The sequence below is a fragment of the Carex rostrata genome, chromosome 6 (assembly GCF_964058835.1).
Source record: "Carex rostrata chromosome 6, lpCarRost1.2, whole genome shotgun sequence".
In the NCBI taxonomy this organism is placed as follows: Eukaryota; Viridiplantae; Streptophyta; class Magnoliopsida; order Poales; family Cyperaceae; genus Carex; species Carex rostrata.
The window spans coordinates 2267206-2286072 of NC_135923.1; the positions used below are offsets into that span (position 1 = coordinate 2267206).

The following is an 18867-nucleotide window of genomic DNA, read 5'->3' on the forward strand; positions in this document are numbered from 1 at the left end:
ATTATGCATTTTTCTAGAACCTCTCCGGACATTCTTATAATATGAGATGACTTTATTAAACCAAGCACTTAAGCATCTCTATTTATATTATGCATTTTCTCTACATACAATCCAAACATTACGCTTCAGATTGTTTGTAAGAAAAGGTGGAATGGACCCGTTTCATTTAATCAGCATTTTGAAACAAAGTAGAGACCGAATTTCCATCATTTACATACAATAAGTCTACGCTACTTTGCAAAGTGCAGAACGGTCCGTGCGATGGATCAATATCTCTGTTTACAAGGTTCAAACAATCAATCTGAACCGTTCACTATGATTTCCATATTAAAATGTACTTGAAGATCAAATTTTACCTTTTTTAGTTTCTTTACTATTTTTTAGATAGGTAGAAGATCAATCTAAAGATTTTTGAACCATTTGAAAGTGGCAATTTTCTATTCATATAAAAAAATAGTAAAGAAATTCTAAAAAATGAAAAAAATTCAGGTCGACTATTTGAACTTAACAAATAGAAATATGAATCCATAACGCAAATCGATCCACACTTTGCAAAGCACAATCTAGTTACCTTGGTGGGGTCGCACATCTGAGTTTGGATCCAAGCTTTCAGACTAAACTGATCATGCTGGCCCACAAGACCAAGCACGCAGATGACATCATTAAGCACTACTTCATGAAAATACATTTTCTTGTTATAGTCTCCTACTCTCCTAAGGTCAATATTCACTAAACTACCACAGATTAAAAGAGATGCATAAAGCCCATGGCTTAATTGACAATAAATTAACATTCCAATAGATCTCACCGCATCTTTAGGAGTTTGGATCTAAAGCAGAACTCAAGTGGACCTTTTACAGTTGCCGCTTTCTAGCCTGAAATAAATATACAGTACTGATATCAACTTGTGCAGATGCTGTTAAGTAACAAATGTACATTATACATAAACAACAAACGAGAAAGACAAAATCAAAAGTCCGCAAATTCAGTTGCTTATGTTCCACTTTCATGCGAATTATCGGAACACAACTTACAGAGGTGTATGCTCACCACATATAGGTTGAGTAAGAACCCCACTTGCAGGGGCGGAATTAAAAAAAAAATAGATAGGTTATGCATAATGCATGGCGCTCGAACTCATGTCTCCACGATAACAAATTAGAATTCTAACCAGTAGTCTACACGCACACGTGTGATAATTTATGAGGGGGCCGAACTATATAAAAACATTAAGAAAAATAAATATTCAATCAAGTTTCAATATACATGATTAAATTTTTTTGAAATCACGGGGGTGGCTGAGCACCCTTTGAGCTATACATAGATCCACCCCTGCCCACTTGCGTGGTAGCAAATGCACGGTAAAACACTACTACCAGCGAAAGTCTTTCTCAAGGTGATGATCATAAACTCCACTAAAATAAGTGTTTTAATCAACTCAGCGCAAAACAGGTGCCAACATAAAATGTTGACAGATTATAACAAAACTAGGTAAACCCCCCCCCAAAAAAAAAAAATGATGGTGACAACAAAACAAAAAAATAAATAAAATGATAGGTATATGATGGAAGAGAATGATAACTTTAACATACTGTTGTTGGGTAATCATCCAAAACAGGTCTTCTTCTTCTGAAGGAACCCGAATTTGGAGTATCCAGAGCAGGCGATCTGGTTATTGACCTTCTAGGTGGGGTCAAATTCTAAGCCAAGATAGAAAAAAAAAAAAAAAATCCAACAAATTGAGATTTAAGGAGAGGGAAAGATTTAAAGACAAAATATAAGATGTTAAAATCAAAAAAGCATAAAGATATGACAGCTGAGTATTCAAATGCAACATGAAGCAAAAAAATGTTGTTATAGAAAGATATACAGTGCTGCTTCGATGATTAAATGGCATCATATATTTAATATGACATATTCTTCACCAGCATTACCACACATTTATTGTTTGCGGGAAAATATAAAAGTTTGAGCCAACGCTAGCCCGCAAAAGTTAATTGTGGAATAATGTGTTTTCAAGCATTCATAATCGAAAACAAAGGCTTAAGGTCGACAGGAGCTCACTTTAACAATGTGAGAAGATATGTATTAACAAACTAATTATACAGTATGAATATCAGGGTTGTAGGACGCTTACAAAGAAGATTAAATAGCCACATCTTAGAACTTGACAAATTGACATCATCAATCATCATTAATTCGATGTTGTTAATATACAGTGACATCGAACCTGAGACTATTAATATTAGTTGTTCAATTAAATAATAATTGGTATATTTGAAATGCAATGTTCCTAGATGTCATGACCTGCCTTCTTAGACAAACGGAACTGTTTATCTGTGCCCCATTTTTGTTATGAAAAGAAATGACAAAACATGCCGGTAATTAATCATAAATTATTGTCCTTGGAGAAGACAAAAATAAAAAGAACCTTAGTGACATTCTTGTCCTTGGAGAAACGGTCACGCTCGTCATACTCCTGATTCTCCTTCTCAACCAGACGAATGAGAGTGTCGCAGCGCTTGCCCAGCTCATGGGCTGTGCGTGACTGCACGAACCAGTCAAAACGAAACAAGTGGTTGTTACGGAACTCCTCCTTCAGCTCGTCCCAATTGCCATAACCGATTTCATTGACCATGCATAACTGGAAATGGTAAGTCACAGACACTCGAAATTAATTTTGGATAGCGAGAGTTGAACATATGCAATGGATATGAGGGTCTCTATTGGTACGGAGAAGAATTCACATATGCTGTGATAAAATTTACAGTACCCTCCAAAAGGAGAAATATCATGCATGCACTGCTCTCAAATATGCTCATCCCTTGCATACTAATTTTCTTCAGTATCTAAACTAAATTTGTTCTCTTCTGTTGAATGGAAATACAGACATTTCCAATGTGCTGGGGGAGGTATGAATGATATCTCTCATCTGATGAGTAAAAGCTAAAAAAATCATCAAACAGACAACGCGCCTGTGTGTGTGGAGTTTAATGAACTTGCACTGGTTCAGGCATTAACTAGTGCATAACAGTTGTATGTACTATTAACTTTTATGAACCACAAACGATACTGAAATAAGGTCTTACTGCAATTCAACCTATTGCTTGCTTATCCTCCATATTATCAAACAGAAAACAAAAAAGAAATGTGCTAGTTGTGGAATAAAGTGGCAGATACCAGTTTTAGTACCATAACTAGTATATATCAAAGGGTGGTACTGACATCAGGATCTTACTATATACTGACGCCTTTTAGAACATTTTTTGTAGAAAAGAGCATTTATGGTTTTTAAATAAAACACACCATAAAGCGATCGCATTCTTCATTGTATAGTTTCCCTTTGTTCTGGCCATATTGTATTTTAAGCTCATGCCACGGGTTCTGATAACGAGACATTTTTTTTGCTATTGCTTGCATTATCTCCTCTTTACGAGAAATCCTTGCTTCGCCTTTCTCAATATTTTTAATTATTCGATCATAATCTGTAAAAGCAAACTAAATAAGATATCATTTTTAGAGCTCATTAAAATTAGAAGAACACAAAATGAAGCAACAATGCATGTACCATTTAATTCTTTGTATCTTTCTTTGAAGACCTTGGCGTATCTGTATACCTCCTCCTCTGCCTTCCCCTCCATTTCAGAAGCTATATTTTTTATGTCATTTCTCCCATACTTTTCACAGGCTCGAACAAATGTATTGAAATCCCTCTTTGTCCATGTTGAGAAGCCCTAATGTTTGCAGGAAACAAAATCTTAATTGGACTGGTGCATCTTACTTATTTATTTTTAAAATGCTTCTTACAGACTTTAGATTACCTCTTGTAGCAAACGCTCCTTCTCCTCTTGTTCTTGGGCACTCAATGGTTCGCCAAAGTCTCGCGAGAGGAAGTTACAGGAAATGATTAGAAACTGCTTTCGTTCTCAATGAAGAAAAAGAAAAAGAAACCATAAAATTCAACCTAAAAAAATTTATAACATAAAATCAAACTACTACCTTCATCATCACCATCACCAATGAGATCTTTCCTTTCATTCATCTGATGAATCTGTAGTTTCATTGCAAAAAATAAAATAAGCTAGGAGCTTAGAAACCGTAAAAGGAAAACCTCCTATATGAAGAGGAGGATTTGCTAAGAAAAGAAAATGAACAATTACTTTAGTGACAATACTCAAAAGTGAAAATAGGTGTAGTAGGAACATACTATCTGATAACGCACTTCTTTCTCATATAATTGGTTTAACCTCTTCATGTCAAAGAACTGAAAATCATGCCTGAAATATATACAATAACATGTTCAAGTCTGATAATACACCACATCCACCCCCCCTTCCCCTCCCACCCCACACACCTGTAAAAAAGAAAAAGAAGAAGAAACAAGCAAACACCAAAACACATTTTAAAGCACTTACAGCTGAGGCATGCGAGGGATCCGAGGCTCTCTTTGTCTAGAAGGACCGCCTTGACGCAATGCTTGCTTGTAATAATCCACGTCTGAGTAACTGAAGGAGAGATAAGGAAAAGTATGTCAAACTTCAACAAAATGTTTGTAATCTCATGTACTTTAGTGAAGTTACACATACTATTTACTTCATGATTCTTACTTGCGTTTTCTTTCCCTCTTCGGTGGTTCAATCCAATTATCAGCAACAAGCTTCTTGAAGTCAGTTTTATTATCATCCTTCACAAATGGAAATTAAGCACAAGAATTCAAGACAACATAAAAATGAAATATAGATAACACAAAAGCAGTAATTTCATCAAGTGCAGAGCTACAATAAGATTTGAGACGACTGTTGCCCGTAATGAAGGGACAGTTGAATTCCAAAAATTACCAATCTAATTCCAACACCATACTTGTCACGCCCAGTGTATGTAAGTTGACTAATCACTTTGATCAGGTTAGAACTGTTGGTATGTTAATCCCTTGACTGAGATAACCAACTCAGCCAACTTTAGCTCAATATAGAGTCAATGAAGTAAAATGTACCTTGTCATCGTCAAAGTCATACAACTCAGCAGCTGCACAAAACAAAGATGAAAGGGTTAAGCCAAAATAAAAAACATGATCAGAATCAACAAGACAACAGAGGGAGAGAAAAAAAATGGGTTAGCATACTGTCATCCATCTTAAACTTGATGGCATCCTCCGTAAATTTCTTCATTTTCGCATCGAGCTCGGCCGTTGTCTCCTCTCCTTTGGCTATTATTCGATCAATGTCCTCATCAGTTATTGTGCTGTCCTTGGAGCTGAACACCATTTCAGCACCAAACCTCACCATTTGTAACAGTTCATCCTTGTTGACAGCTGATGGGGGGTTGGGAGGGGGGGCATTAATCAAAATAAAATTAAGTAATGAGAAAGAGAATTTATTCTAAAAAAAGAGCAAGTATAGTCGTATCAGATAGATAATTCTAAGGGCCAACAGATCGCATACCTTTCTGTTCTGCTAACCGTCCTTGTTGGATAACCAGAGCATCAAGTGCAAGTTTCTTGTATGCCCTTTCAATAACTTTTTCTTCAATGGTATACTGTATTTCAGAATTTGCATTACTTGAGACAGAGAGAGCAAGAGTGGGTGTGCATCATTAAATAGTTTTTCAATTGAATATTCAGAGGACAGAAGCAATCACAAACAAGAAAATATATTCAGAAGTATAATGTTCTAAATGTTTGCTCGAATACGATCATGCCAAGTTTCCAAAGGTGCCTGTTTAACTAGGCATGATAATAATTGGCAAGCTAGGAATAGTTCTAATGGGGTCGTTCGGCAACAAAGGATTAAGAATGAAGGATTAAGAGCTTAAGTAGAGCTAAGGAACCGATGTTCGGTTGTCTTAATCCATGGGTAAAAGCTAAGGAAGCTAAAGGAAGGGGTATGGGTGCCTTAAAGTCCGGGCAAAGGATTAAGATCCAGGCAAAATGAAGCTAAAGGAGGTGTTCTTAATCCACGCTAAGGAACCGGTGTTCGGTAGGATTAAGCAGCTAAGGAAGCTAAAGGAAGCGGATTAAGCCTTAAGGAGGCTTAATCCTTTGTTGCCGAACAGCCCCAACCTGCTCAACAGTAACTGTTGTTCATGCTTGTTTAATTAATAATTCAGTAGGTAAAAGCTACCCTAGAAAAAGTTTTAAATAACAAACAAAGAAAATATACCTCTGTACAAAAACGGAAAACTTGCACTTCCTTTTTCTGACCAATCCTGTGAGCCCTGTCTTGCGCTTGCAAATCAACTTGTGGATTCCTATACAGTGGCCAAGAAGCATATATATCTCAATTAAGTAGATTAAAACTTGGTAAGAGGATTCCTACAGAGTGCCCAAGAAGCATAGATTTATCTGAGATAAGTATATAAATATTTCCTAAGTCGAGACTGATAAACCAAGAAGATGATAATCAGTAATTACTCACTACTTGCACTAACAGTTGGTACCACACAATACCATGAGTAAGCTATGGAAACTTTCTTTTACATTTGTGTGCTTCACAATTTTTCATACACAGTTCTTTTATATTCCTTATTTGGCACTTCCATCAGTCCATGTGCCAAAAATGGTAAATGAATGGTTCATAGAAGTAAGCTTTAATTTTAAACTATAAGAACATACCAATCACTGTCATAGAGAATAACCACATCTGCAGTGGCAAGGTTAATCCCGAGACCACCTGCTCGAGTTGACAGTAGAAACACAAACTTGTCGCTGTCTGGCCGGTTGAAGGATTCAATATAAGCATCACGTTCTTCCCCACCTGTGTTGCCATCAATGCGACAGTAACGATAGCCACGAAACATCAAGTAGTCCTCTAATATGTCCAGGAGTCTAGTCATCTATATTAATAAATTAAAAGAAATGCAAAAGGTCAGATTTGGAAATGAATTGAAAAGCATGTGATAAGTAGAATATGACCTGAGAAAATATGAGGACTCTGGAATCTCGCTCCTTCAATTTGGGAAGTAATTTATCAAGAAGGACCATTTTTCCTGCAAAGAACAAATTTATTGATAAGATATTATTAAGGAACATAAGCAGCACATGCAGTTCCTAAGTTTACACATACTATCATCCCATCACAGAAAGCAAGTACAGCAGAATAAAACAACAATCAAATGCGCTCTTTACAACTTAGAACTCCATTGATTTACCTACCACAGTACTATCCTCAGTTCTTTTCAAAAGAGTTCTCTAAGATTTTATGAAGAATTATTGGGGCCCACAGTAGAGGACATGTCAGTAATGGAACAAACAAATGAGAAAACTATAAGTACCGGCATTTGTGATGAGATGATCTCCAGTTGTATACGGTGGACCTGGCTCGGCACCCTGGAAGAGATATGGATGGTTACAGCATTTGCGCAACTGCATTGCTATGTTTAGTAGCCGTTTCCTTTCTCCCCCAGCATTTATTACTTCTAGATCCTTCTGAAGCAAAGCTTTATAGTAGTGCTTTTGCATCTGTGACATGCCAACTTTGAGAATCGTCTCCTTCTTCGGGGGTAGACCCTTTTCAACATCTGATTTGAGCCTTCGAAGAAGAAAAGGACGAAGAACCTTTTCCAAGAATCAAAGAAAAAAAGCAATTAGTAACGCGTTTTTTTGAAGGTCAGTGGGTGAAATGTAAAAGTTTACAATTTTGGTGCAAATTACAATTGGATTATAGCCTAAATAGTACAGCCAGAAAGGCACTACAGTAACTTGCAAAACCCCTCCCTAGGCCTAAGCTCACGTAAGGCCAGTATCCTCTAACAGTTATTGCTCCACTGTTGCATTTCAAGTCCGTATTATGCAGGGGCGAATCTACGTATAGCCCAAGGGGTGCTTAGCCACCCCCATGATTTCAAAAATTTTAATCATGTATATTGAAATTTAATTTAATTTTAATTTTTCTTAAAAGCTTTTATAAAGTTCAGTCCCCCCTCATAAATGCATGTGTGCTTCTAGCCTAGTGGTTAGAATTCCAATATGTTATTGTGGAAACTTGGGTTCAAGTCCCGGCCATGCATTATGCATTTTAAATATTAGCCAACCCCTATCTAACTTTTCTAGTTCAGCCTCTGGTATCATGAATAAATAGTGTTGCAGCTAATTAGTAACACATGTTAAATACGTCAACAAAACATTGTAGTCTAAGAGAATAAAATACCTTGTGAAGCTGTTGAATGACTTCTTGTTGGTCATTTTCTCCAGATATCTGAAACCACTCGTCAAAGGTTTCAGCCGAGCTGAATATTTCAGGAAGAAGAAAATTGAGAAGAGCCCACAGCTCGTGGAGATTATTCTGCATATAATTTGCCAAGTAATTTGTTAGCCCGAATTACAAAACAAATCAAACCATTACCATTATGTAGCCAGAAATATGAGGAGCATCTTAGTTACATTCAAACATTGACTACATAAGTAGACATAATATAAGCATGGCACTAATTATAGCTACTGCCAACAGATAATATGATGTACAACTTTAGAAGGGTACGTGATTATAATTTTATATAAAGTAACATTTGACCAAGGTTGTTATTAGTATATAGCAATATAAAATTATCATAAACTACAAGTACCAAAACTGCAATGAGGGTACCTACATATGTCTGCACAAATAATTTTCAAGTCCATTGGACAAAAAAAAGGATGTAGTCAAGCCCAAATTTAAACCTGTAGAGGAGTGCCAGTAATGAGAAGGCGGTAGTTGGTCTTGTAAAGTCTCATTGTTTTAGAGAGTAAAGAATTTTCATTCTTTATCCTATGGGCCTCATCAATAATGACATATCTCCAGCTAAAACGCTTCAATGCATTCTTCTCTTTGATGACCATTTCAAAACTAGTCACACAGACATCAAACTTCCCCGCAACTAATAGATCTTCCCGTATATGTTTCTGCGAAAGGTCAACTATTAAAAATAAATGTTTATGTTGAATTTGAAAATGAATTTTTACAGCAGACAAAAAATTGTCCAAAGAATATGCATCTACAATTCCAGTTTGCCCATCAAGCTTAGAGTGTTGACTATGAGTGCATGATCGAAGAACGAAGTCTACTTTACATTTCTTTTCTTAAAAAAAATATGTTTCAAGATAAATTATGGATTGACACAAATAAATAAAATAACAAAGTATAACAAACAAAATAATTAACACAGTCAGATAAGCAACTAGTCATGCAATATCTTGTATAAAAAGAGAGAACAAGCCTTTTGACTGACCCTTTCATCTGGGTTTCCAAGAAATTTTACAGCTCGTAGAACAGGACAGAACCGTCGTATCTCTTTCATCCAGTTACCAAGAGTAGACTTCGGTGCCACAACCAGGTGGGGCCCTATAATACCTCTGAATTCATGCAAATAACCAAGCAAAGAGATCGTCTGCAAGGTTTTCCCGAGACCCTATCCAAGAAGACAAAAGTAACTCTTCATAAGCCCAAAGAATTTGAGTATTGGGAGAACTATCAGAAAATTTGAATGGTGTGTGAAAAGACAATGAAAAGAAAAGAGATTTTTTTTTTTTTCCAATTCAACTTTTAGTGAATTTTCTACTTTTCTTTTTGAAGTGAAATAAACCATTGCTGCACCACCAATACAAAATTAGTATCAATGTAGGGTGGACACAAATTTCTTGTTTAATTCATCTTCACTCCCAATAGTCTAAAGTTGATGAAATTTTTAGGAGTGGACCAATAAACCATTTTTGCTACTAAATACCTTCAACAAGTGCTGCCTATAAATGAGAACAAGTAGTTTTCTATCATTACCATTTCATCAGCTAAAATCCCATTTATTCCGTTCTCATACAACCGGATAAGCCAATTTAGACCCGCAAGTTGATAGTCCCTCATTTTCCCCTGAATACCTGCACATAGACAAAAGATGTAGCAAAAAGCTAAACAAACATTCTTACTCAAAGGTCAATATGATTCTAAATTTTATTTGAGTTCCAGTTCCAGGTACAGCATTCAAAACTAAATTATAATATGAAAAAAAATTGGTTATTTCACTAATTATTAACTTGATTCTTGGAGGTAGACCACTTCAATGTTCACAAAAAAAGAAAAAGAAAAAAGATAAAAGATAATTACGATGAACTTACAAGATGGCTGTGTGACTAATCGAGTACCAGCAGCAGAAAACTCATCCTCCTCCTCCTTAAGGTACTCCTCATCTTCTTCTTCTTCAGTCAATTTCGAAGCATGTCGACCCCTACAAATTTAAATCAGTTTAAACATTGAGAATATCCATCAGAAAGCAAAATGTAAATATGTAAACAACCGAATTGCAACATTACTGAGCAGAGAATTAATGAATCAAAGCTAATAAGATACCTTCCTCTAGGCTTCTTTTCAGATGCAGATTGTGCACCTTTGGCAAAGTGTGCAAATATCTCGGTCTGCTCGAGTAGGTACTTCAACCGACCTTTTCCTTTGTTATTCTAGTTGAAAAAGACATTGGCCATTTCTATTAATTCATGCATTAGACACGTAAAATAGCATCTGTCAGGAATAGAATTAAGCTAAAAGAGTTTCTCTTGAGAAAATCTCTAATATTTTGATACTTACAATAATCCAAGGTGGTTATATTGTCAAAAACAAGGAATTTTAACAAAACCAATTGATGCTTATCAGCTGGTGGGGAAAGTTCTCGACACAAAGGTACTTTATTTATAATACAGCTACCTAGTGAAGAACATGCAGTTAGTTTAATACAGAAATGTACAGAGAACTGAAACAAATTGCTGGAATAAGTTAATGTCCTACCATATCTGCATCAATTAAAGCATTTTGAGAATCCAATATCTTTTCGATTTTTTGCTTTTTCTGTCTTTGCAGTTCTCGTAACCTTGCTTTTTCACGCTTTCCCACCACACCACTTGGGAAAGGATCTTCACCCTGTAATATCACAAGTTTATAACATGCATCTAAATTTTTTTGATGAATCAACAATCTCTCTATTCTTTTAATGGAACAAAACCTAAGTTAATAGAATAAACTATGAATTCAAGAGCCATTTCTCTACAACCTTGATCAAGATATACAAAGGTAAAATCCACATTATTTCAATGGTTTGTCAAACTAGCAGATAATTAAACCAAAGTGAAGTAAGAGATTAAACAGGCAGAGAAATGGCTAGTTTGATTATCTGCTAAATTTTCAATTTCTAAAGCTGTCACCTCGGAATCATCATCGTCGTATTCATCATCTATTTTCATTCGGTCGCCATCACTGTCGGTCGACTCTTCATCGTTTTCCACCTCATCGATGCTCGCATTTCGAGCAACCGCCTCAATTTCTTCCTCGTCTTCTCCTTCAGCACCAATATTTCCTCCCTCTCCTTCCTCGTCCGTGTCAGAGTTTGAGGGGGTATATTCCTCTTCACCCTCAGAAAAAGAAGCCGAGACTGGGGTTCCTTTCCTTTTCGCCATGGCGAATTTCTGAAAAAACTATATGAAAATCTAGGGTTTTATCAAATGCGGGTCTAATTTGCGACGAGGGAGAAAAAAAAAGTGATCAAAGAGTAAAGACTGAAGCTGAGTAGAGAACTGGAGAGTATGAGAAAATCAATATCCTCTCAGGTACCTGACTCAAGCAAATCACAAACGGACGGCCCAGATTAATCTCAGCCGAGCCAAAGTCAATCGGTGTCTATGGAAACGTATGTTACCCTGACACTCCTAGGAAGCCATTGTATCCGTGTCCGACACGTATCCGACACGCGTACGATACATATCAGATATGTCAGCTGGCGTATCCCTACCCGTCTGATACGGTCTCCGACACCTGGTTGACCCTTGCTGATACGGCCCGAATGGGACACAACTGGATACGCACCTATCTACTGCGAGCCGCTCCCGCGCCTATGGACCGAGCCCGTGGACACCCGCCCGTGCCTGTGGACCGAAGAAAATAACTCTTTCTTTGTGCTGGCGGTGGGATTCGAACCTTGAACCTCTCAAATGGGAGTCAAAACCTTTAACCACTACATCAGATCAAACTATCATGTGTGTTATGTTCTAGTAAGTATAATATTTAATATACTTATATCATAAAGTCATAATTTTCAGAATAAATTTAAGTTAAGTTAAAATTATTTAAATACAATATATAAATTACTAAAAAATAATATATATAATAAACGTGTCATATTCTAGATTTTTTTAAATTGCCGTATCGTCGTATCCGTGTCGTGTCCGACACGATACCCGTACCCGTATCCATGCAACATAGATGGAAACTATAGGGATTCTGTTTTGAGATTCGTGCTAGTTAAAACAAACTAATTTAGACCACTCGCTTGTAATTTGCTTGAGTCAGGTACCTGAGGTGATCAGAACTCGAGTGTGAGACGCAATCACGAGGAGTCCGGATCCTCTGGAGTAACTCTCAAATTTTGAGTTTGGATCTGTACCGTCCGATTTGCTTTGACAGGAATCCGACGAGGGAGAAAAGAGTAAAGAAGTAAAGACTCAAACGGAGTAGAGGAACTGCAGAATTTTTTATTTTAGAGTTTGAAACCGAATTAATAACTCAGATTTTAAAAAAAAAAAAAGTTATTTTGTTTCTTATAGAAACACACAAAATCATAATATGATGAAAAAATTAACAACAAAAAAATCCGTTCTACGCTTATTTTGTATCTAGATCAATGTCTTCAGGTCAAAATTAAATTCATTTTTTATTGTTGCCTATCATTTTTCTCTCTCCTCCCCTCCCCACCTCTTCTCTGAATTCGATATTTTCTTTCTCTTTCAATGACGAACCCACTTAAAAAAAACTTCTTCGTTTCCTTCCTCTTCTTGGATCCAAAGTTTTTTTTTTCTTTTTTTATATATTTTTACGGAGTAGACTTTTCATCCGAATTATTAAACATGGTTCAATTTTTTTTTTTTCAAATTTTATGCGAGAAGGTAAAATGGATCAGTCTGTGTAGTTTGTGTGTACCGACGAAAAAAAATTCTTTGGATCTGGATCATTGGTCCGGTTTCAAACTTTGGATCCAGTCATCTAGGTCATATTTGGTTGTGGAGTAAAGTTAAACCGGAGTAAGTTAATCATGTTTGGTGGAGTAAGCTAAACCACATTTCTAGGTGGTGTAAGTTACTCCGGCTTAGCTCAAATCTTACTCCATCTTAAACCGCCTATGTTACTCCTCGTTTGACTCCTTAAGCGTGGAGTAAGGAGTTTACTCCACCTCTTACTCCACAACCAAACATGACCCTAAGTTATTGGTTCTAGTCCTTCCAGTCCATAAAAAATTTAAAGTACTTCATCTATTTCTCTATATTACTTAATAATGATTTCTAGAAATAAAAAATTATGGAAAAACTGGAGATTCTGAGTGAGGCTCGAAAGGAGGGTAAAATTACTTGGGTAGACGTGGAACATATACAGTGTATATGAGTGCGTTCCTCTCTTATTTTCTGTCACAAGTGTACGTTATTAGAGTATCTTCAATCCAGCAATTGGAAAGAGAGAGCACTAAGAAATTCATCTGTTGCATTGGTGCAATTGGTATACGTTAGCAATTTATCTGCTGCATTGGTGCAGTTAAATTAAATTGCCTCATATGTCCACATCAACGCACCCTTTTTTTTTTATTGGAGAGAGACCACTGAGAAATATTTTGAGCCAATTAATTAGACAGTGTGTCATTAAACAACAATTGTTTTTAAAGCAAATTTGCTAATATAAAAACAGTGGTACATCTCAGCAATTAACATATCAGATTAGCAATCCTAAAACAATTACCATTGTAGATGCTCTTAGTACGTACTTTATACCGTTGTGACTTGTGGTACTTTAGGGCGTGTTCGGCATTTAAGGCGTGTTCGGCATTTAAATGGGATGGGGAATGGGAATGGTAATTGAACTGATTTTTACTGTGCTCGTGGGAAAAAAAAAATTCAGTCTGAGTGAATTTTTTTTTTCTCACGCGCACAGTAGCGCACCGAATAGGCCCTTAATTAGGCGGGGACCGGAGGAATTTGTATCACCTTAGATACCTCAGATATTGAATTTGAATTCAAACTGTCCAAACTGTTTGACAGATATTAAATGGACAATCGTGCATTTTACTTCATATCGAATTAATTCATATTTGATGGTCCAGATGTAAACTCAAATTTGAGTTACTTCAGCAGATCTAAAGTCGCCGAAATTTTTATTTATATCATAATAAAAAAAATAAACTAAAACATCCTGAATTTGAAAGATTTCTAAAAAAAACACCCAGACCGTCAAATCATTCTACAACTCCAAAAACTCAGATTTCTTTGATCAGAGTTTGAGTTATAGTAATTGTTTAATGATTTTCATAAATAGAAAAAACACAATATTTTCTATATTTACTAGGAGTAACTTTTGAATCGGGATCAATAATTCAGATACAAAGTATTTTTATTTTTTTTTCCAGTAACACGCCAATAAATAGTTTAATTTTTTTACAACCAGAAAAAATATGTTTGAAATGTTTCGGGTCCTTCTAATACATCTAATGTTCTGTCTATTTTATTTAATATTCTTTCTAACATGTTAAATCATTAATTATTCTTTTTATTTTTGAAGATTATTAAATACTTATTATAAAATCCAAAAAATCTATCAAATGCGAAGGTTTTTTTTTTTCTTTGTTTGGGTCTGCTGAGCTATTTGACGGCCTGGATGTTTTTAGAACTCTTAAAGTTATGATTTTTTTAAATACGATACAAATTCAAATTTCGGCTAAAAACATCCAGTGCTTTGATTTTTTTTATTTTTTTATTATTTATTAGGTGAAAACAAAATTTATTATTTGGTCTGATTGTACCCTTTTGCGTGAGTTCCAAATTTATTCGATGTGTGGTAAAAACAAAATGCTATATACTGAGATACATATATGCATGCATATATAGAGTGTGTGTGCGAGGCTATAATATGTATATTAAGGATTGACTTGTACGAGATTCGTATTTATATTTTTAAAGTTTAAACAGTCGATTTAAGTTGTTAAATCAAATATATATATAAAATATTTTTAAAGATTAAATTTTATATTATTTTAAAATAAATAGAAAATTACTTTATCTACAAATTTCAAACCGTATGAAAGTGGTGATTTTCTATCTATTTTAAAAAATAGTAAACCAATTTTCTTTTAAAAAATGGAAAATTTGACCTTGAGAGTATCTTCGTATGAAGAAAATATATGTTTAGATTGATATTCAAATTAAAAAGAAAAATATATTAATTCATAACCGAGATGTAATAGTAAACTCACAAAGAAAAAAAAAAGATTTTGAGGGAGGATGAGATGTAATAGTAAACTCACAAAGAAAAAAAAAGATTTTGAGGGAGGGAACCCTAGCCGCCAACAACCCCTCCCCCCCTCCCCTCCCCTCTCCTCCCCTCCCCTCCCCTCCCATCTCAAGTCCATCTCAACTCATTTCGCTGACCAGCTCTCTGTTCTATTCGTCTCTTCTTTCTATTCGGTGAGAACCGTGAGCCATCAGCTCCGACGTTTTCTCCGGTTCAACTTTGGATTTTCGACGACTTCTGTTAGAGCTGAGTTCGTGAAAATAACAAAAAAGATGGTTAAGGAAAAGAGGCGTAGCCCCTCCGCCTCTCTCTCATTTGCCGTCTCTAGGCATTATTTTTTCCGGTCGTCTCTCGCATATGTCTTTTTTAGCCGTTACTTCTGCTAGAGCTCGGTTTGTGAGAATAGCGAAGGAGATGGTCAAGGAAAAGAGGCATAGCCCCTCTGCCTCTCTCTCATTTGTCATCTCATGCCGTTACTTTCTCTGATCGTCTCTATGCTATTTTATATTTTTGCACTGTTAGATGTTGTTGTTACATGTTGATGTTGTGTTGTTCGATGTTGATGTTATGAGTTTTAGATTGTTGAAGTTATTTGATGTTGATGATGTTATAGATGTGAAACTATAAATGATGGATGTAATTTTATATTTTATTTAATGAAAATTATATTTGGTAGTCACTACCAAGGTTTCAAAAAAAAAAGAGATGTAATAGTAAAAATAATAACAATTTTTATTCAATCTTCACTGTATCAAACTGCTATACTCTTTTTGCCTCCTATTGGATAGTAAGTTAGTAATAAATAAATTATTCAGGTTTAATTCAGTGGGATCAAAAGTTCGTAATTCGGAAATAATTCAGATCAGATATCTTGGTTCCACAAGGAAGCAAGTTTTTTTTTTCAAATAATTCGGAAAATTCACGAATAATTTGATCAAAGTTTGATCAACTGAATAATTCATCGTTCAGTTTGCCATCACCAAAAAAACCAAATTATTTACAAATAATTTGTAAATCTTGTGACCATACTTCTATCTCCAGTACTGTTCTACTGGAAACGAATCTGCTGAAATTTTCATTCGTGAATAGTGTTCCTGAAATCTCTATTTTTTCAAATCCAGCCGTCGAATTGTTTTGAGATGCGTACACAAAAAAATCAGCTGTTCCGAGATGAGTATATAGAAATTGTTGAAAGGCTAAATTCGAAATTTCAAAAATACTATTCATAAATGAGGAATTTCAGCAGATTTCAACTCCTGTCCTTCACCCCATTCTCCTCGTGTCTTCATTTTAATACATCGAGGAGGACTCCGAATCCTCTGCCCCTCTGGGTGCAGAAATTTCCTGTCCCCTCAGTCATTGCGTGTGAGACCAATTACTGTTAAAGAGACCGATTACTTTTAATTTTTGAACTGAGAATCCACCTCAGATCTATACACAGTGACTCTAGACCAAGAGAGCAGAGGATTCAGAGCTAGAGTCGTTCAATTATTGCGTCCATTCTGACTAGTCTTTGCCCCCGGCACCTACCCTCCTTCGTCCAGTCGTCCTACATCATGATGTGCTTCTTGGCAGCATTAATTGTCATGTCAAACCTAATCTGCTTCTTTCATTATAGCATAGTGCATCAGCTCCGTAAGCACACAAAGTCACAAACCCACCAGAATTCGTATCCTCTCAGATATCTCAAACTTTGCGTCTTTATGGAAAATCACAACCGTTTAAATACGTTCAGAATGAATCTCAAAGCACAAATAATACTGACTCCCTACATCACCTTCGAACAAGCACTGGACACATCGGTCACGCAAAAGTTGAGATATCTCAGACGATACGCACTCAGCTCACCACCGGTGCGGGTGTGTGGTAATTATAGTAACAATATATGTAGAAAAATTGTAAATAATTCATATATATAGAGAGAGAGAGAGAGATAGGCTAATGTGCTTTCGGTAGCATATGAGCCGAAATACACACGATCCAAATTTGAAATTTTAAAATTCAAAAAGTCGATCTAAACTGTTCATCTTGTTCTCCATATTAATATGTGCTTGGAGACCCAATTTTACATTTTTCTGAATTTTTTTACTATTTATTAAGCCACTTTGAAAATCGCTAATCCAACGGTTTTACTGTTTTGTTAAGCCACCGTTAAATAAGCAATTTTCAAAGTGGCTTAATGAATAGTAAAAAAATTCAGAAAAATGTAAAATTTGGTTTCCAAGTACATATTAATATGGAGAACAAGATCAACGGTTCAGATCGACTTTTTGAATTTTGAAATTTCAAATTTGGACCGTGTGTATTTCGGCTCATATACTACCGAAAGCACATTAGCCTATCTCTCTCTCTCTCTCTCTATATATATATATAGGATTTGGCTAATATGCTATGGGTTGCATAGAGGCCTCCCATGCTACGGCTCAATATTCAACTTTTCAAAATCCTAATGGTCGATCCGAACCGTTCATCTTGTTCTCCATATTAATATGTGTTTGGAGACCAAATTTTACATTTTTTGGAAGTAATTTACTATTTTTTTAGATTTATTGAATATCACTGTTTTTTATGGTCCAGATTTGTCTGAAAAACAACGATTTTCAATAAATCTAAAAAAATAGTAAAAAATTTCCAAAAAATGTAAAATATGATCTCCAGACACGTATTAATATGGAGAACAAGATCAACAGTTCGAATCGACCGTTTGGATTTTGAAAAGTCAAATATTGAGCCGTAGCACGGGAGACCTCTATGCAACCCATAGCACCGTAGCCAAGTCCTATATATATATATATTTTATGTTTTCGAACCGAATTTTAAATAAAAAGCAAAAAAAACGTCTAATACGTTTTATTCGCGAAAATAGTTGTTTCGAACTGTTAGCTAGATTAGCATGAGTTAATTCGCTATTTTACTATTTCTAACGATCATTTTAAATTTGAGTTAGCTCACTAATTTCACTTCCCATCCAAACGCACCGTAGAATAATTGAAGATTGAACGCACGCATAAGTTGATTCGATTATATATATATATATATATGTTCAAGATTATTCAAGAATAAATCTTTACTAACATTTAGGTAGTTTAAGGAGCTTTTTGTTGGTGAATTTAAAACTAATATCAATTGATCAAATTAGTAAATTTAAAGGGCAAATTTCACTGGAGGTCGCTAAATTTTATTATTTGTCACGAATTGATTATTCAAGTTTGATTTTTTTTTTAGTTACTCAACTTTGTCATTTATCTCAATCAAATAACTCTATACCCTTTTTTTTTCAAAATATTAACAGAATATACTCATTCCGTCTAGAATACTAACGGAATGAGAATATTCCATCCAAAATATTAATGGAGTGAGCATATTTCGTTAGTATTTTAGACGGAAAAATATAGAGTAATTTGATTGAGACAAATGATAAAATTAAGTGTCTAAAATGAAACAAATCAACCTGAATGACTAATTGGTAACAAATAACAAAGTTTAATGATCTCCAACAAAATTTATTCAAATTTAAAAAATATATATAAAAAAACTAAAAGAACTCACTCAAAGTACATATCATTATAAGAATAATGTTTGTACTGCA

The 18867-nt window shown here is 35.2% G+C and overlaps 1 protein-coding gene across 2 annotated transcripts; it reads right to left on the reverse strand.

The window, feature by feature from the left end:
- Nucleotides 1-673: 673 nt before the first annotated feature.
- Nucleotides 674-11541, reverse strand: LOC144555350 (putative chromatin-remodeling complex ATPase chain). Of its 2 annotated transcripts, none has more exons than XR_013512035.1 (25): nt 11159-11541; nt 10746-10877; nt 10314-10420; nt 10082-10191; nt 9747-9844; nt 9202-9381; nt 8654-8875; nt 8145-8279; nt 7270-7552; nt 6911-6984; nt 6611-6831; nt 6159-6246; nt 5442-5535; nt 5123-5311; nt 4994-5025; nt 4608-4684; nt 4416-4505; nt 4208-4277; nt 4000-4051; nt 3822-3880; nt 3569-3734; nt 3307-3498; nt 2432-2644; nt 1593-1700; nt 674-875 (listed from the first exon to the last, which is right to left on the reverse strand). XR_013512035.1 is itself a non-coding variant. In XM_078303646.1 (25 exons), the coding sequence occupies exons 1-25, from the start codon at nt 11408-11410 to the stop codon at nt 855-857; spliced, it is 3252 nt and encodes a 1083-aa protein (XP_078159772.1). In that variant the 5' UTR covers nt 11411-11541; the 3' UTR covers nt 674-854. The 2 variants fall into 2 exon arrangements, 1 of the variants encoding a protein (XP_078159772.1); XM_078303646.1 differs by having other exon boundaries at nt 3307-3485.
- Between the last annotated feature and the right edge of the window lie 7326 nt (nt 11542-18867).